At 46.2% G+C, this 18,590-nt stretch overlaps 5 protein-coding genes across 5 annotated transcripts; 4 read left to right on the top strand and 1 right to left on the bottom strand.

Moving 5' to 3' along the window:
- The first annotated feature begins 838 nt into the window (after positions 1 to 838).
- On the top strand, positions 839 to 5,070 carry LOC146720969 (uncharacterized). The gene is made up of 5 exons (XM_085487561.1): positions 839 to 863; positions 1,031 to 1,748; positions 1,944 to 2,063; positions 2,147 to 2,391; positions 4,973 to 5,070. The coding sequence occupies exons 1-5, from the start codon at positions 839 to 841 to the stop codon at positions 5,068 to 5,070; spliced, it is 1,206 nt and encodes a 401-aa protein (XP_085343687.1).
- Positions 5,071 to 5,243: 173 nt separating this feature from the next.
- LOC146720968 (uncharacterized) lies at positions 5,244 to 9,629 on the top strand. Its single transcript, XM_085487560.1, has one exon. The coding sequence runs from the start codon at positions 5,244 to 5,246 to the stop codon at positions 9,627 to 9,629; it is 4,386 nt and encodes a 1,461-aa protein (XP_085343686.1).
- A 1,961-nt stretch (positions 9,630 to 11,590) lies between these two features.
- Positions 11,591 to 13,953, top strand: LOC114940698 (uncharacterized). Its single transcript, XM_085487559.1, has 3 exons — positions 11,591 to 12,268; positions 12,315 to 13,744; positions 13,878 to 13,953. The coding sequence occupies exons 1-3, from the start codon at positions 11,591 to 11,593 to the stop codon at positions 13,951 to 13,953; spliced, it is 2,184 nt and encodes a 727-aa protein (XP_085343685.1).
- Positions 13,954 to 14,555: 602 nt separating this feature from the next.
- On the top strand, positions 14,556 to 15,929 carry LOC146720967 (uncharacterized). Its single transcript, XM_085487558.1, has one exon. The coding sequence runs from the start codon at positions 14,556 to 14,558 to the stop codon at positions 15,927 to 15,929; it is 1,374 nt and encodes a 457-aa protein (XP_085343684.1).
- A 1,551-nt stretch (positions 15,930 to 17,480) lies between these two features.
- On the bottom strand, positions 17,481 to 18,305 carry LOC146720966 (uncharacterized). The gene has a single exon (XM_085487557.1). The coding sequence runs from the start codon at positions 18,303 to 18,305 to the stop codon at positions 17,481 to 17,483; it is 825 nt and encodes a 274-aa protein (XP_085343683.1).
- Between the last annotated feature and the right edge of the window lie 285 nt (positions 18,306 to 18,590).

Below are 18,590 nucleotides of genomic sequence, written 5' to 3'. Positions count from 1 at the left end.
ATCATCAGTTTCTCTGGTATTTTTTGAACTGGGGCGTTTTGTCGTTTTTTTTTCAGCCGGAGAGTCGTATGCCTCCTCACCTTGTTCAAGCAAAGCGCTAAAGCAAGGCCTATTTATTCCTCCAGTTATTATTTTCGCCGATGGTGGTGGTGATCTGGGAATAGACTCCCTTCTCTTGAACGGGTCCTGTTCTTTATCTCCGGGTTTGTGTTTCATCGTTAACTTTGGTTTGAGTGTATTTTTAGTTTTTTCATTTTTCTCCATTTTTCATCCCACGAGTATGGTAGGAACAAGTATCAAGTGATTCAGAGCCTCCATGATATCACCAAGCCTAGCTACTCTGGGGGGTCGGCAGGTACCCCAGAGGGAACGTTTGCGACCGCGCTGTTTCACGTCTTCGTGGCCAAGCAGCCATCGGCACGTTGCCTTACACCTTGGCTTAAGACGTTTGGTGCATTCTTAGTCTGTCCTCTCCTTCCAAACTCATCCGGCAAGGTTGAACCTACCAGGGGCATAGCCCCCGCCGGCATGACTTCGAAGGTTTGTTCGCGTCGCATGCCCTAACATGCTCCTTCTCACTCCAATGTGCTCCAATACGTTCGTGTCACCGGAAACAAGATGGCGACTAGATGTTCGCGTCACGTTAGAGCATACTCTAAGGAGCAATTAGGAGCACGCTCTATTTGCCTCACCTTCGAAGGTGGTGCATTTGGGGCTATTTTATCGCGCATGCGTGTGAAGCTTGTACTGTAAACAGTATCCACTGCTCAAGAGTCGGGTAGTCCAATAACCTCGCTTTTATTATTCGGCTACGCCGTCGCTGTCTTGATATTTCACAATGGAAACTTCTTTTAAGTATTCAGGTAAGAATTTTATATATGATGCTGATTACTTAAATACTCATAATACTTTTTATATTTTTACTTAATTAACTAATAAAATAAATTCTAAGAGATAGATTAAATGATTTTATTCTAAGATAATTTAAATTGCATAAATATTGTACTATATTAATAGTTTTATTTTTTAGCTGTGAAACCTAAACTGGTATCATTAAAATTAATTAAGCCTCCCCAGACTTTTGCGTGTACTTCTGTTGTAACTGCTACAACAAACTCGACACAGTTCCTAACCACAACTGCGCCTTTGGATTCTGTACTGAATAAAATAAGTTTTTTTACAATTCAACCTCAGACTATAATCCACGAGAGTCCTTCTGTTACAGTTCCTGTAACAAGCTCTATGCAGTACACACCTACAACTTTGTCTTCACTAGACTCTTCAATTGTGAATGCTTTACTAAATAAAGCAGGTCCTTCTGAAATTCAGCCTCAGATTAAAATCCATGAGAGTTCTTCTGTTACGATTCCTGTAACAAGCTTTATGCAGCACACGCCTACAATTGTGTCTTCATTGGACTCTTCAATTATAGACTCAGATAATGAAAAAGAGAATACTTCTGGTGTCAATAATGATGGCTATTTTATTTGGGACTATAAAACCATAATGTTGTTTTTCACAGAGTATGAACAGCATGAAAAAAAATTCCAGAAAAGAAAATATCAAAGTAAAGAGGCTATGTTTCAAGCGATAGCAGAATCCTTCCAAGAAAGAGGTTATGTGAATGCTACTAAAAATCACATGAAAAATAAATTTAAATTGTTGAAGAAGAAATGGGATAAACATATCAAACAGACCATGGGAAAAAATAGTTCTGGAAAAGGCACTAAACCTCTTCCATTTAAAGAGTAAGTTCTATCTTGTGTTTTCTGTATATAATTATATATATGATATTTTTGAATTAAACATTATAATTAATAGTTCAGTCGATTTGTTTCATATTTTTATTTTGTCATTCTTACAATATTCTGTTTTTATTAAGTAGTTAGTATTATATTTAGTATTTAACAAGTAAGTAATAGAATACATATGTATCTTTACAGTGAAATGATAAACTTATTTGGAAAAAGTCACAGTGGAGTGCTATCTTTTGTAGCTGGCCGCAATGGAATGGTTTCTCAAGAAGACATTTTGCAAAAAGTGGTCAGTCAACATTTGTCTCAGTGAGTAATCATCTCCTTAAAATGTTTTTTAATTCATTTCTAGATATATTTTTAGATATAATTTAAAATGTTTTCTATTATAGGAATGTAAATGAAGAACAATCTTCTATTGCACTAGACTCGCCACCTTCGACACCATCTGCAGTTAACAGTCAATCTCAATCAGTAATAGGTAGCAGCAAATCGTCCATGACGGATAGCAGTTGCTCATCTTTAATAAATACAAAAACAAAAGTACGAGATGGCAAATTGGCGCATACTCTACAATCACTTAAGGAATCCATCTGTGCTGTGCTACAAAGAGAAAGTGATGCCAAACAAGAAACACGTACAAAATATCTGACGGAGCTTAAAAAATGTAATGAATTACAAATAGAACAATTAAAATTGCAAAAAGAACGAAATAGTATCTTACAAAGGCAACTTAAGATACCAGAGAGAATAGAAAGTAAAAAATACTCAACACAAGAATTATCAGACGAAGAAGATTAATAAGATATAATAAGACTGAAGGTTTACTAAATTATATGTATACATAAGACATTCATAAAGTTTGTTCCTTTGCCTACTTAAAGGAGAAAATGTAGTAAAACACATTTATTAATCTTTTCTACATATAAATTCTGCGAAGTTACACATTTTTCCTGACAAGATCTGTCAGATATAGTAATTATAAAAATAGACACATTGTCTTTTAAAAAATGTTAATAAGATATTATTACAAATTTATAAAATTTATGAACAGTTTATTAAGTTTAATTTTAATTTTGTTAAAAGACAAGTGTGTTGGTTTTTACAATAATTATATCTTAATTAGATCTAATAATTAGATCTTTCATCATTGGGAAAAATGTGTAACTCTACAGGATTCAAAGGTAAAAAAAAGCTAATAAATGTACACATTTTCAATCACTTCATTTTTTACTTTATAACCAAAGTTACAAACTTTATGAACATTTCACGTAAATGAAGTTATATGTATTTAAAATTTATATAATTTTGTTAATTTTATTTAAAATTTTTATTTCAAGTTGAAATAACTTTTATTTTATTAAAGTTTATTTTAGTTTTTTATTTATTTATTTTCTGTTATTTTGATAAACAGCGTGACAAAGCTGTATCAAGCTCTGCAAGAGAGGAAAGCTACATTTACTTATTGAGTTCTTTTAGTTGAAAAAAGCTGCATTTATTTATTGAGTTTTTTTAATTGGGAAAAGCTGCATTTACTTATCGAGTTTTTTTTTACATAATAAAGCAGCATTATTTACTTGCAGTCAAGCGTACAAAACGTGATTGAAAATCAAAACTGTCATTTCTTGTTCAATTTACATTTTTTTGTTAATTATCGATAAAAAATCATAATAAAATATATATTTGCATTATGCAGTTATATTTCTCTATTTGTATGAAAAATAGGCGTATATGACAATAAAAGACTGATGTATGGATAAATTTTTAACAAAATTGTTTTATTTGTTGTCTTACATATTACATAAGAATTTATTTTATAAAATTTAATATCAAACTTTAATAATTTTTAATTAAAATGAGCTGAATAGAAGATATATAATCGTAATATTCATAATTATTAATAAATGAAATATATTTGTGTAATCGTTATGGTTATAATCGTTATAATCTTGAAACTATAATTGTACATTGTTTCCTAATTTTTATAACTAAAAAAACATAAATATTTGAAAGCACTTTGATAGTTTTGTACATTAAATACATATCATACATATTTTTAATTGAACGACACAGATTGATACAATGCAGTATGTGATATGTCGACGTTGACAACGACACGATATCGATATTTAAAAAAATAATAAACATAATATTTAAATATTAATATTAGAACATAATATTTAAACAAATTTATTTGGATACTCTTATTCAAATCATCGTTGAAACAGTTGTCTACATAATTCGTCTCTGAGATCGCGATCATGTCGATCATCATCCGGATCTTCATTTCTATCTGCTGCTGGGACATTATGTAACAATACCTGCGCATTTATATCAGCATGGTTGTCGACTTCAGGTTCTTCCATGTGTTGCAAATCATCCAAGTCAGCCAAATTGTGAAGAACGCAGCAAGCGAAGATGAATTTGACGATAAATTGCATATTCCTCAACTTGAGGAAATATAACTGTCTGAAACGTTGTTTCAGTATTCCAAATCCATGCTCAACTGAAATTCTGCATTGACTGTGTATACGATTAAAATTTCTTTGGGCCTGTGTCAAATGTCCATTATCCCGATATGGAGTAATTAATTGGAGAAGGCATGGATATGCAGCATCTCCAAGAAGTATGCTTCCATCTAAAATAAAAGCATGTATATTTAAAATTAACAGCTAAGGCTAAGGCTGCTTTTTGATATTCATTCTGCTAGTTGAAAATCTATATTTTATATTATGTACTACAGATTTATAATACTGGCAGTAAATATCAAAACGTAGCCTATGAAAACATTTACAGTGAAGTATATATTTTAATCATAAATCTTACAGATATGGCAATGCATAGTCAACCACATCTACATACATAGAAATATTGAAAAATGTTTCTTTTTTTAATCTCCTCCGGACTTTCGAATACAGAAACTGTTGACGCATGTCATAAATTTGTATAATCAATAGACTCTTATATTAATCGCTCGTATATCAACGGAAAGGTTCGATCGTTCGAATCGACACACGACAACATTATCGACCTTGTTCACCATCCCATGTGATAAGAGTCACGCTGTCACGTGTACATTTTATTTACTCCTATTCTTTCGTCGCTCCGATTCGCCGAAACAAACATCCGATCCCGAGAAAGAGAAGATTCCGTGACGAAAACTCGGAACGCTCCCGAAAACCGAGAATCAGATCTCTGCGAACCGTGCTATCGATCAGCTGCAAATACAAGTAAACATATGTTCGTTGCTGTAATCACTTTCCTCTCGGAGCGAGCCTTCACGAGGCTGTACAAGCCACCAGTCGATCAACAATAATTTGAATTAGAGCGACGCCGTCGCGCCTACTGATATCGACAACATTTTTTGGTCCTTCGAGCCGGATCGCTAACGAGAGAAGACGACAAGTCGTGAAGTACATCATCCAATTACATTTTGGCTGACTTTGATCACGACCTACGTTGTTTAACGCAGCAGCCGCCATTTCAATAATGGCTACCACCGCAAAGCTTTTGGAGCAACAGCTCGACCTTGTTAGATCGGTTGCAAATGCCGTATCTAATTTCAAAAAACTCGGCCACGCCAAGATGACGTCCACCGTGGCTGCAAACCGGATGGAACGCGTCAAGGAACAGTTCCGGGAGATTCGCGTCAACAACGCCAAGCTGTTAGTCCTCGCCGAGGCCGCTACGAAGACCACGCATCGATACTTCACCGAGGAACTGTATCAACAAGCCGAGGTCCAGATGGATGCTGCCCTTGACTACCTGGCCGAATTTGCCATACCTCCCATTGCCGCCTCGCACATCAACATCATGGACGCTTCGAACGCAAGTACCGATTATCATCATAGTCCGCGCCTGGTCTCGCGTTTACCGCGAATCGAAATACCGAAATTTGACGGCTCTTTCGAGCGATGGGAAACGTTCCGCGATAGATTTAAAGCAATGGTAATTGACGATCCGATTTTAACAAATGTAGAACGCCTGCATTACTTATGTTCAATCGTTACCGGAACGGCCAGCACTTCGCTGAGTCACTTAGCAGTCACCGATGCGAATTTCGAAGTCGCGTGGCAAATCTTATCGTCGCGCTTTGAAAATCAACGTCGAATCGTCAACTCCCATCTTCAAATTTTATTCTCGTTACCGTCGGCAACGCATGAAACCGCGAAAGAGTTGCAGACTCTGCGTGACACCACCATTACCACCGTACAAGCGCTGAAAAATCTAAAACGTCCCGTCGATACGTGGGACGATGTTCTCGTGTTCCTCGTTTCGCAAAAACTCGACAAAGCTTCGAGAAAAGCGTGGGAATTACAAATGAGCGAATCGCAAAATTTACCGTCCTATTCTCAACTCGACAAATTTTTAGAGTCTCGCATTCGCGCGTTCGAAGTTATCGCCCCGACAAAAAACATCGAGTTAGCCGAGACTACCTCGTCAAAAATTAAATCGGCCAAATCCGTAGCATCACATACAACGGCCGTGAAGTTCGAATGCCCGGTCTGTAAGGGCTATCATCGTTTATTTCAATGTACACAATTTGCCGCTTATACGCCGGAGCGCCGTTTCGAATTTATTAAATCGAACCGCCGTTGTTATAATTGTTTCGCGGCAAACCATGCGTTAAAGGATTGCACCAACAAGCATCGTTGTCGAGAATGGAAGCAAAAGCATCACATTCTCCTTCACCTTGGAAACCACGCAAAGTTACCGTATGCTGAATCGTCACATTCAAAAGAAGAGACGAAAAAAGACCAAAACAAAAACGTTGTCGCTCTTACCCTAACACGTTCAATGCCAGCTATTCCCGCCGTTCTGCTCGCTACAGCGCGCGTCCGCGATTCCGCGCACGGTCGCTTCATTCCCGCTCGCGCGCTTATCGATCCAGGATCGGCTGTGACACTTATTACGGAGAATCTTGCGCAATTACTCTGTCTTTCTCGAGTAAAGCAAAATTTAAGCGTTACTGGCGTTGGTCAAACAAAAACTTCCGCACGCTACGCAGCAAATATCAAAATTAGTCCCGTAAAAAGTAACAATCCCGCGTATTCGACGACGGCTTTAATATTGTGTTCGCTCGCGGAATACGTGCCACCTCCCGTTGCGTCTCACACTAAGTGGACGCACCTCGACGCCCTCGAATTAGCCGATCCTGATTTCCTGAGTCCTACCCCAATCGATATAATAATTGGAGCCGATATGTATGGAAATATTCATCGCGACGGTTCACACAAGGGAACACCACACGAACCGTTCGCGCAGAATACCGTGTTCGGCTGGATTCTCTCGGGTCCTACCGTCGAAACCTGCCCCCGCAATTCCGTACCCGCATATCATACTAACATTTCACCTAATCTTGAGCATACCTTAAAACAGTTCTGGGAACTCGAAGATATCCCAGCCCGCGTTCATCCGAGTCCGGAAGACACCCAATGTGAGGAGCATTTTGTGACGACTCACTACCGCACCATGGAAGGACGCTACGTCGTGCGTCTTCCCTTTAGAAATGGCCCGCCTCGCGACCTTGGAGACTCTCGATTCGCCGCGTTGAAAAGTCTCGAACGGCTCGAACGTCGTTTTCGAACCGACCCATCGTTAGCAACGGAATACACCGCATTCCTTACCGAGTACGCAAACCTAGGTCATATGACTAAGATAAATCCTACCGAATTTCCCGCCCAAGCTCCCGCGTACTACATTCCACACCGTGCCGTGATCCGTGAACATAGCAATACAACCCGACTTCGTGTTGTGTTTAACGCGTCGTGCAACACCGCCACCGGCAAATCATTAAATAGCGCTCTTCATGTAGGAGCAAAATTGCAAACCGATCTAGTAGCGGTCGTCCTCCAATGGCGACAACCTCGATTTGCACTATCAGCGGACATCGCCAAAATGTATAGGCAGATTTTAGTACACCCTCTCGATACGAAGTATCAATGCCTCTTATGGCAATCGTCTCCGACGACTCAGGTCGACGAATACCGACTTCTTACCGTCACTTACGGCACCGCCGCTGCCCCATTCTTGGCCTTGCGAGTCTTACGGCAATTAGCCGAGGACGAAGGCTCACAGTTTCCGCTCGCGGTACCGGTTCTATTACAGCAAACGTACGTCGACGACTGTACTTTTGGCGCCGACGACCTTGAAATTGCCAAACAAACACGAGATCAGTTAATTTCGTTGCTATCTCAAGGCTGTTTTCGTTTGCGTAAGTGGGCGAGCAATTGCCCTACGCTCCTTGAAGATCTCGATCCTTCCGACCATGGACTCGCAACCAACAAAGATTTGCACGATCACGATTCCATTAAAATTCTCGGAGTTACCTGGAAACCGGAACACGATATCTTTACCTTTCAAATTTCGAATTTAATAACAGTCGCGAAAACTAAACGCGGAATATTATCAGTCATCGCGCAACTCTTCGACCCACTCGGGTGGGTAGCTCCCGTTATCGTAACCGCGAAAATTTTCCTGCAGCATCTCTGGTTGACGAAGTCTGATTGGGATGACGAGCTTCCCGCCGAGATGTTGCGCGAATGGGAAACATTTCAATTGACGTTGCCTCTCCTTGAGCAGTTAACTATTCCGCGCTGGACGCAGTATCATCCGAACAACAAAATTGAATTACACGGATTCGCAGACGCCTCCACGCGAGCATATGCGGCAGCGCTTTACCTCCGTGTCATTTCGGGCGACGGTTGCATTACCAATACTCTGATCCTCGCTAAGTCTAAAGTCGCGCCGCTCAAAACCATTAGCGTCCCGCGTTTGGAGCTTTGCGCTGCGCTCCTACTAGCACAACTCATAGATTTCGCTCGTTCTGCTCTTCACCTTCCCGATATCGATTATTGGTGTTGGAGCGATTCCATGGTCGTTCTCGCTTGGATACGTCAAAGTCCCTCGCGGTGGAAGACGTTTGTCGCGAATAGAGTCTCAAAAATGCAACAGCTTCTTCCCAGTGGAAAATGGAATCACGTGCCCACGCACGACAACCCCGCAGATTGCGCATCTCGCGGTACCGACCCTGCCTCTCTTATTAATCACCAACTTTGGTGGCACGGCCCACCATGGTTATCACATTCGTCCGATCAATGGCCAGTCATATCCGACATCCCGGCAACGCATAGTGAATTACGCGATTCAAAAGCTTGCGCGACATGCTCGGTAAACCATTGGGAGCTTGAATCCCGATTTTCCTCGTGGCCGAAATTACTGCGCGTCACCGCGTATATCCTTCGTTTCGTTCGCAACGCTCGTACCCAGACGAAAACACAATGCGATGCCTCTCACTCGCACCCGCATGCTCTCCGGTCCGATGAGCTGGTCGCCGCTCATAATTTTTGGATTCGACGGATTCAACTCAATCTATTTGCTGACGACATAGCTCGCCTAAAACAACTACGTTGCGTCTCAAAAACTAGTCCATTAGCTTCGCTTTCTCCTTACATAGACAGAGACAGCTTGTTACGCGTTCGAGGCCGATTAAAGCACGCAAGCCTGTCAGATGACGCTAAACATCCGCTAATTTTAAAATCACATCCATTGGTCCACCTCCTTATCAAACAGATTCATGTTGCAGCCCTACACGCCGGTCCGCAACTCACACTCACGCTCCTGCGACAACAGTATTGGCTAATTCGCGCTTGCGCCACTGTGCGTACCGTCCTCTACCAATGTATTGTGTGCACACGGGAGAATGCACGCGTGCCCGAACAGCTTATGGGCGACCTGCCGGATTTCCGCGTGAACCCGACTTCACACGCCTTTAATCATACCGGCGTCGATTACGCGGGTCCGTTACTAGTGCGTACGACTAAAGGTCGTGGTCATAAAGCCCAGAAGATTTGCCAATATTTTGTGGAAGTATGAACTTATTACGTTCATAATTAATTACTGTATTTTAATCAAATATTTTTATATTTCTTATTCAATTTGGTTAAAATCGTAGATATTTTGTAGATATGAACTGGTAATTATCTATAGTTTCTGTTGTCGATATCAGTAGGCGCGACGGCGTCGCTCTAATTCAAATTATTGTTGATCGACTGGTGGCTTGTACAGCCTCGTGAAGGCTCGCTCCGAGAGGAAAGTGATTACAGCAACGAACATATGTTTACTTGTATTTGCAACTGATCGATAGCACGGTTCGCAGAGATCTGATTCTCGGTTTTCGGGAGCGTTCCGAGTTTTCGTCACGGAATCCTCTCTTTCTCGGGATCGGATGTTTGTTTCGGCGAATCGGAGCGACGAAAGAATAGGAGTAAATAAAATGTACACGTGACAGCGTGACTCTTATCACATGGGATGGTGAACAAGGTCGATAATGTTGTCGTGTGTCGGTTCGAACGATCGAACCTTTCCGTTGATATACGAGCGATTAATATAAGAGTCTTGTTCAAAACGCATCAGAAAATATTAGCCGTGGTATAAAATAAAATATTCTGTTCGAATAATATTTTAGAAGATTCTAGAATAATCGATATTTACAGCAAATAGTTTTTTGTATGTTTTTCGCGGAGAAACAACGACATAAATCAATCTGTCTCAAAAAAAACATTCCTCCAAATATCAACAATTAACGGTATCCCAACCGTTCCGCCGAATAATTAGTTTCAGTGAGCATGCGCGGCTTACCACGGGCGCCTCTTTTCACCAATAATTATCGCGATCACCCGCGCGCGCATGCTTTCTGCCAGCCGTCTTCCGTTAATTTTGACAGCGGCCAATAATGAGCTGTGCCCTCGAGTCACCTTCGAGCACACTTAAAATTGCTCGCAATAATTGGCGCTCCCCGAAAGGGTGGGTTTTTTGCGGAAACCCATAAAAGAGAGCTCGCACCCGAAATCGGCGCCTTATCGCTTTTTCCGCCGTGAACCGCATAACGCAACCGCAGATTTGTAAAACCGCAGAAATTCGTTGACGACCGCCGCTTATTCCGCACCTTGATTTGAGTTCGATTTTCTCTGTAAATTAATTAAGATTGTAAAAGTTTGTTAAAGTGTTCGTTTTCTAATTGTTTCATAATATTAAAGTCAGTTTATTACAAAGGGTGACTCATCCTTTCGTGCAGCGCGATCCTTTTCTCTCGCAGCGCGTTCGTGAACATATTTCTGGTCCTTCGAGCCGGATCCGTCGCATCGGCAACCGCAAGTTCGCGAGCGTGACTTCTCGTGTGAGTGAAGGTGTGAACGTCTGGGTGTGCAGCCGTCATGGATGTGTCCACGCTGGTCGATTGTCAGCGTGAGATTCAAATCCGAATCTCACGCTCCGTAGAGTACCTGAAGAAGCTGGGCAGCGCCAACATCACCACCAGTGCTATCGCCACACGCACCAGAATCCTGGATCAGCTGTGGGCAAAGTTCGAGACGCAGCACGACCTTATCCGAGCGGCCCTGAAAGACAAATTCAGTGAGAGCGAGTATTTCAAATCAGATTTCCACGCAGATACAGAAAATCTGTACGTAAGTCAGCGAAGCATACTTGATGGCTACGCCGAACACTTTCGTGCACCGAACGTAGCTCCTTCTGCCGACGTCACGCCACGGTCGTCACTGCCGCGCATCAAGGTACCGCCATTCTCTGGTGCTTACGCTGATTGGCCGTCGTTTCGGGATCTCTTTCTCTCCGTCGTGAGTGGCAACGCGATCTCCAACATCGAGCGCTTCCATCACCTCCGCTCATGTCTGACGGGACCGGCTGAAAAGTTAATAAAGTCGTTACCCGTCACTAGCGACAATTATGAGCGTGCTTGGGCGATACTGGACAAGCACTACAACAATAAAAAAGAATTGATCCGCTCCAACTTTGCCACGTTCATTGCCGTGCCAAAGATGAAGGGAGATACCGCAGAGGAGTTGAGACGCATCCACAACGCCGTTACTGCCACCGTCAACGGTCAGGAGAGCATCGGGCGTCCAATAAACTCCCACGGGATGGACCTCTTCAACTTCCTGGTGACGGAGCTTTTTGATGCACGCACACGTCTGGAGTGGGAGTCGTCCATTTCAGACTCATCAGAGCCAGCACAGAACGAGGCACTCGTTGACTTTATCAGTCGGCGGATCCTGACGCTCAATGCCGCACGACCAAAGGGCGTCAGCAAACCGTCCGGAGATGCTCCACGGATCGCCAAGGCACACGTCACGAAACACCAAGGATCTGAACCGCCGCACTGTGCACTGTGTCGCGAGAACCACACCTTGATGGCCTGCCGAGACTTCAAGGCCAAGACAGTCAACGAGCGTAAGGCGTTCATAGAGACAAGCAAGCGCTGCTACAATTGCTTAGGCAACCACTTTCTATCTCGCTGCCAGTCGAAGAAGAACTGCCTCACATGCGACGCACGACACCACACGATGTTGCACGGAGCACCGACGTCTTTACTGTCAGCTGAGGCCACCACACGCGCCACCACACTGACTACGACTCTGCAACATCAGGATCACAAGGCCGTTCTTCTGGCAACAGCTCGAGTGAACATCGCCGATCGGTACGGGTCCCCACACGCCGTACGCGCTCTGATCGACCAATGCTCTGAGGTGTCGATCAATTCAGAGACCTTGGCACAACGCCTTCGCCTTCCTCGAGTATCGACAGGATCTTTCGATCTTCGGCATCGGAGGGACCCGCTCAGGATCCGCTCGAGGCAAAGTAACGCTGCACGTAACGTCAGACGTGACCAACGCCGAGCTCAGCGTGGTAGCCTTTGTGCTGCCTCGCATATCACTGCAGCAAGGATCAGTCTCACGAGGAGAACGCAGCTGGCCTCATCTCAAGGGACTCCAACTGGCCGATCCTCGTTTTTTGGACGACGACCCAGCTGAGTTACTCTTAGGAGCCGAGGTCTATTCCTTGATCCTCGAGGAGGGCCTCCGCAAAGGAGATTTAAGGATGCCGATCGCCCAGCAAACAAGCCTGGGGTGGATCCTCTCTGGCGGATACGACGCCGCATCAGTCAACGGACATCGCCGCACATTCCGATGCACCGCCGATCATGACCTCGCCGACCTCGTACGCCGCTTTTGGGAGCAGGAGAGCGAGCCAATATCTCAGGCTCCACTCACTCCTGACGAAACCAAGTGCGAGGAGCTTTACGTGCGCACCGTCACACGCACGCCCACCGGAAGATACATGGTGAGACTGCCTCTTGCATCACCGCCGACGACTCTTCAAGACACTCGCCGCCCTGCGGAGCACCTCCTGAAAGCCATGGAGTCCAAGGGCAGCCGAGACCCTCGATTTGGCGACCTCTATCGCAGCTTCATGCAGGAATACGAGGACCTGCAACATATGAAGAGGGTAAATATCGCAACAACAGCTGAGAAGATCAGATGCTACTTACCGCATCACGGGGTCCTGAAGGAGGCGAGCACGACGACGAAGCTCCGAGTCGTGTTCAACGGCTCTCAACGGACACGAACTGGGAACTCGCTGAATTCGCATCTGCTGACTGGGGCGAATTTGCTGCCCGCTCTTACCGACGTGCTGCTGCGATGGCGTTGGCACCGGTATGTCTTCGTCACAGACATCGAGAAGATGTATCGCCAAATTCTCGTACATCCTGAGGACTGCAGCCTTCAAACGATACTGTGGCGTCAACACAAAACGAGCGAGATCCAGGAGTACGAGCTGCTGACGGTGACCTACGGCATGGCGTGTGCACCGTTCCTGGCCATCCGAACGCTGCGGCAACTCTGTGCGGACGAAGGGGCGCAGTTTCCTCAAGGGGCCACAGCACTTCGGCGAGATTGCTACGTCGACGACGTAGTCACCGGAGCGGACGACCTCGGCGATGTCGTCAACCTCCAGACAGAGCTGCGCAATCTCTGCATGGCGGGCGGATTTCCGCTGAGGAAGTGGGCTTCAAACAATCCGGACGTCCTCAGCGGAGTCCCACAGGAGCACCGGCTACAGCAAGGACCACATTCCTGGGACGACGAGAGCCATTCGACCTTGGGTCTGCGATGGCATCCTCAAGAAGACCGGTTTGCCTTCGCCATACATCCTCGTGTAGTCAGCGAGTTTACGAAGCGACGAGTCCTCGCAGAGACTGCACGGCTGTTTGACCCGATGGGCTGGCTCGCACCTGTCGTGATTCGGGCGAAGATCCTGATCCAGACCACCTGGCTTCAGCAACTCGACTGGGACACTCCACTACCTGCCAAAGACGTCAAACGTTGGCAACAGCTGCTGAACCAGCTACCTCTGCTCAGCAACATACGGGTGAATCGCTGGCTCAGCACCGACAGCGATTACTCCACATTGCAGATCCACGGCTTCGCAGATGCATCAGAGCGAGGATATGCTGCCGCCGTTTACATCCGCAACTCTGGAAAGAAACAAATCACAATCAATTTAATCATGGGGAAATCCAAAGTCGCGCCCGTCAAGCCAGTTTCGTTGCCTCGCCTTGAACTGTGCGCTGCTGTGCTACTCACCACGTTGACGTTGCATATCCGAAACACCCTCGGCTTGACATCAACTCCAGTGCACCTGTGGTCCGATTCCAAGGTCACTCTCCATTGGATCCAGGGACACGCCGCTCGCTGGAAAACGTTCGTCGCCAACCGGGTGGCTCACATCCAGACTCAGCTCCCGGACGCTCAGTGGAGACACGTGGCCGGGAAGGACAATCCTGCAGATTGCGCATCACGAGGAATTAATCCGGAAGAGTTAGTCAATCACACGCTATGGTGGACGGGACCTACCTGGTTGGCATTGGACGAGACAGCGTGGCCCAGCTCAGGGGTCGACATCGCAGAGGACGACCTTCCGGAACAACGCACCACCAGCCTGATGACCAAAGGTGCCGTCATCGTTGAACCGGATCTTCTTCTTCGGTTCTCCACACTCCATCGGCTGCTGCGCGTTACGGCCTGGTGTCGTCGATGGCTCAACGTGGCGAGCCGAGAGGTCACACTTGGTCGTCCGCTGCATCCTGACGAGCTGGACGCCGCCCTACTTCAGTGGCTTCGAATTGTGCAGGCACTCCACTTCCCGGACGAGATAGCCGCTGCCACTGCGGGACGTCCCGGTCCACCACGCAGTTCACTGATCAAACTCAGTCCATTCCTCGACTACCAAGGTGTACTGCGCGTAGGAGGGCGCCTCAAACACGCTCTGCTGCCTTACGACGAGAAGCACCCGGTGATCGTTCCGCCGGCCTCCTGGATGACGCGACTGCTCATCGAGTCCTGCCATCGTCGGTCTCTACACGGCGGCGTCCAGATGACTCTCGGCTTGCTTCGTCTTCGATTCTGGGTGCCACGAGGAAGGACCGTCATTAAGCAGCAACTTCATCGGTGCGTCACTTGCACTCGCTGGCGAGCGGCCACTCCACAGCCTCCAATGGGCAACCTTCCGCGTGACCGAGTGACGCCGACTCGGCCATTCCTGAGCACTGGCCTGGACTACGCGGGACCCATCTTCATCCGGACCAGCAAGGGGCGCGGACACCGCTCACAGAGAGGATACATAGCTGTCTTCGTATGCTTTTGGTCGAAGGCTATCCACCTTGAGGTCGTCTCGGACTACAGTTCCGAGGCCTTCATCGCCGCCTTACGTCGCTTCGTTTCCCGCAGAGGCCTGTGTACGGACGTGTACAGCGACTGCGGCACGACGTTCGTCGGCGCCGATCGCACCCTGCGCGAGCTCTTCAAGGCGTCATCTTCCGAGGGCCATCACATCGCTCGCGCCGCCAACAATCAAGGGATCCGCTGGCACTTTAATCCGCCAGCGGCCCCTCACTTCGGTGGTCTGTGGGAGGCTGCCGTAAAATCCACAAAGTTCCACCTCCGTCGAGTAATCGGCGAAACCACCCTCACATATGAGGAGCTTAGCACACTCCTCACGCAAATCGAGGCGTGTCTTAATTCTCGTCCGTTGCAGGCTTTATCAGACGATCCGGACGACACTTCGGCGCTCACACCAGGCCACTTCCTCATCGGGGCGCCACTATTAGCCGTACCTGAGCCATCGTCGACTGGTCAACCAGCATCCACACTGTCACGCTGGCGTCATCTCCAATTGATGCGAGACCATTTTTGGCAGCGTTGGTCAGCGGAGTACGTGCACGGCCTCAACCCCCGCACCAAATGGGTCAAGGCCGAGGCCGCACCTCACGTGGGGGACCTATGTCTCATTCGTTCGGAGCTCACCCCTCCGACCTGATGGCCTCTCGCACGGATCACGAGACTGCATCCCGGGGACGACGGTATCGTCCGCGTGGTTTTGGTCCGCACCGCCACATCCGAATTCGTGCGCCCGCTCGTTAAATTAGTCATGCTTCCGGGCGCGGATCGTATTCCTGGCATGACTAACGCGGACACATCGTCCGCCGGCACATAATTCATCTCGCGACATTTTTCACCTCACGCACTGTATCACTCGTCACATCTCATTTTTTTTTCATCCATTACCGCACTTACATTTCATCCATCACCGCACTTACATTTGATCCATCACCGCACGGATAATTGTTCCATCATCGCACTGCACTACACAACTCACCAAACACGCGGTTTCATTGCCTCAGCTGATCACCACATGTTCATTGTATCAGCTGATCGATTCAATTACCACGCGATCATCACGTGTATTTCTCCGCGCCTGCGCGTCTACCCCACCATCGATCACTATCGATTCGAGCTTCCGCGGCCGAAATTCCACACATGTTGTCACTGCGCGACAAGGCGGGCGGGAATGTTCAAAACGCATCAGAAAATATTAGCCGTGGAATAAAATAAAATATTCTGTTCGAATAATATTTTAGAAGATTCTAGAATAATCGATATTTACAGCAAATAGTTTTTTGTATGTTTTTCGCGGAGAAACAACGACACAAATCAATCTGTCTCAAAAAAAACATTCCTCCAAATATCAACAATTAACGGTATCACAACCGTTCCGCCGAATAATTAGTTTCAGTGAGCATGCGCGGCTTACCACGGGCGCCTCTTTTCACCAATAATTATCGCGATCACCCGCGCGCGCATGCTTTCTGCCAGCCGTCTTCCGTTAATTTTGACAGCGGCCAATAATGAGCTGTGCCCTCGAGTCACCTCGAGCACACTTAAAATTGCTCGCAATAATTGGCGCTCCCCGAAAGGGTGGGTTTTTTGCGGAAACCCATAAAAGAGAGCTCGCACCCGAAATCGGCGCCTTATCGCTTTTTCCGCCGTGAACCGCATAACGCAACCGCAGATTTGTAAAACCGCAGAAATTCGTTGACGACCGCCGCTTATTCCGCACCTTGATTTGAGTTCGATTTTCTCTGTAAATTAATTAAGATTGTAAAAGTTTGTTAAAGTGTTCGTTTTCTAATTGTTTTATAATATTAAAGTCAGTTTATTACAAAGGGTGACTCATCCTTTCGTGCAGCGCGATCCTTTCTCTCGCAGCGCGTTCGTGAACAGTCTATTGATTATACAAATTTATGATATGCGTCAACATACCGTCCGCCTCGAATGTGATTGACATTCGATATGAATACAATATTTGCGGTCAATGAAATTTAACGTAAATTTACAATATTCAATCGGACAGTTACAATCCAATGCCGCCCGCCATGGCGGAATGATGTTTGCTATCATTGTTGATGTCGACCGGAAGAAAACAAAGTTTTGTAATGGGGCGTTTGAACTCGGATTCAGCCGTTTTAACAGTAACGACTCGAACGAGCCGATCGCTGCCTGGATGGCATTTAACTATACGCCCAAGCTTCTATCGACTTGGAGGGGCAAGTGGATCGCGAAGTAAGACTAATCTACCGGGTGTGGCTAGAGTTTGTACAGAACGCCATTTAGGGCGTTGTTGTAAGGTATTCAAATACGTATCTTTCCATGCTTTCCAGACGCGTTCGCTTAATTGCTGCACTAGTTGCCAGCGAGATAAACGATTTTCGGCAAGTTCGAGTAAGCTCGGCTCCGGGATCGAGCTTAAGGATGCGCCGATCAAAAAATGACCCGGAGTCAGAGCGGTATAATCGTCTAAAGCGTCGGACACGGAAGCGATGGGACGAGAATTTAAGAAAAGTTCGATACGGCATAGTAATGTGGTTATTTCTTCGAACGTTAAGGTGTGCGTTCCAATAGCGCGTTTAATGTGATGTTTCACAGAGCGTACGGCAGCCTCCCATAGGCCTCCGAATTGCGGCGCAGCGGGAGGTATGAAATGCCATGCAGTATTTTCTTGAGCTATGTAATTTTGAAATGCTGGATCACGCGTGGCTGCATGGAAGGAGGCCGTAAGCTCTTGATCGGCATCTTGAAACGTGGTACCGTGATCGGAGTACATTGCATGCGGAATGCCACGACGTGCGGTAAAACGATGATACGCGGCAAGGAACGACGCGGTAGTATAATCCGATACTGCGTCTAGGTGCAGTGCTTTCGTGGTCATGCATACAAAAATTGCGAGGTAAGCTTTTTGGGCTTTATGACCACGACCTTTAGTCGTACGCACTAGTAACGGACCCGCGTAATCGACGCCGGTATGATTAAAGGCGCGTGAAGTCGGGTTCACGCGGAAATCCGGCAGGTCGCCCATAAGCTGTTCGGGCACGCGTGCATTCTCCCGTGTGCACACAATACATTGGTAGAGGACGGTACGCACAGTGGCGCGAGCGCGAATTAGCCAATACTGTTGTCGCAGGAGCGTGAGTGTGAGTTGCGGACCGGCGTGTAGGGCCGCAACATGAATCTGTTTGATAAGGAGGTGGACCAATGGATGTGATTTTAAAATTAGCGGATGTTTAGCGTCATCTGACAGGCTTGCGTGCTTTAATCGGCCTCGAACGCGTAACAAGCTGTCTCTGTCTATGTAAGGAGAAAG

The sequence above is a fragment of the Nylanderia fulva genome, unplaced genomic scaffold, assembly GCF_048542155.1.
Source record: "Nylanderia fulva isolate GAGA-0341 unplaced genomic scaffold, ASM4854215v1 Scaffold574, whole genome shotgun sequence".
Classification (NCBI taxonomy): Eukaryota; Metazoa; Arthropoda; class Insecta; order Hymenoptera; family Formicidae; genus Nylanderia; species Nylanderia fulva.
Note: the sequence above shows the minus strand (reverse complement) of the source record. Positions and strands in the feature narration are given on the sequence as shown.

Excerpts from the sequence above, each read along its gene's own strand:
- LOC146720969 (XM_085487561.1), top strand. The coding sequence starts at position 839 with ATGGAAACTTCTTTTAAGTATTCAG. Across the intron at positions 1,749-1,943 it reads AAACCTCTTCCATTTAAAGA|TGAAATGATAAACTTATTTG; the intron begins GTAAGTTCTATC and ends GTATCTTTACAG. Across the intron at positions 2,392-4,972 it reads TGATGCCAAACAAGAAACAC|CTGCAAATACAAGTAAACAT; the intron begins GTACAAAATATC and ends GCTATCGATCAG.
- LOC146720967 (XM_085487558.1), top strand. The coding sequence starts at position 14,556 with ATGACCAAAGGTGCCGTCATCGTTGAACCGGATCTTCTTCTTCGGTTC.
- LOC114940698 (XM_085487559.1), top strand. The coding sequence starts at position 11,591 with ATGAAGGGAGATACCGCAGAGGAGTTGAGACGCATCCACAACGCCGTT. Across the intron at positions 12,269-12,314 it reads GGTACGGGTCCCCACACGCC|AGACCTTGGCACAACGCCTT; the intron begins GTACGCGCTCTG and ends CGATCAATTCAG. Across the intron at positions 13,745-13,877 it reads TGGCATCCTCAAGAAGACCG|ACCACCTGGCTTCAGCAACT; the intron begins GTTTGCCTTCGC and ends ATCCTGATCCAG.
- LOC146720968 (XM_085487560.1), top strand. The coding sequence starts at position 5,244 with ATGGCTACCACCGCAAAGCTTTTGGAGCAACAGCTCGACCTTGTTAGA.
- LOC146720966 (XM_085487557.1), bottom strand. The coding sequence starts at position 18,305 with ATGGGCGACCTGCCGGATTTCCGCGTGAACCCGACTTCACGCGCCTTT.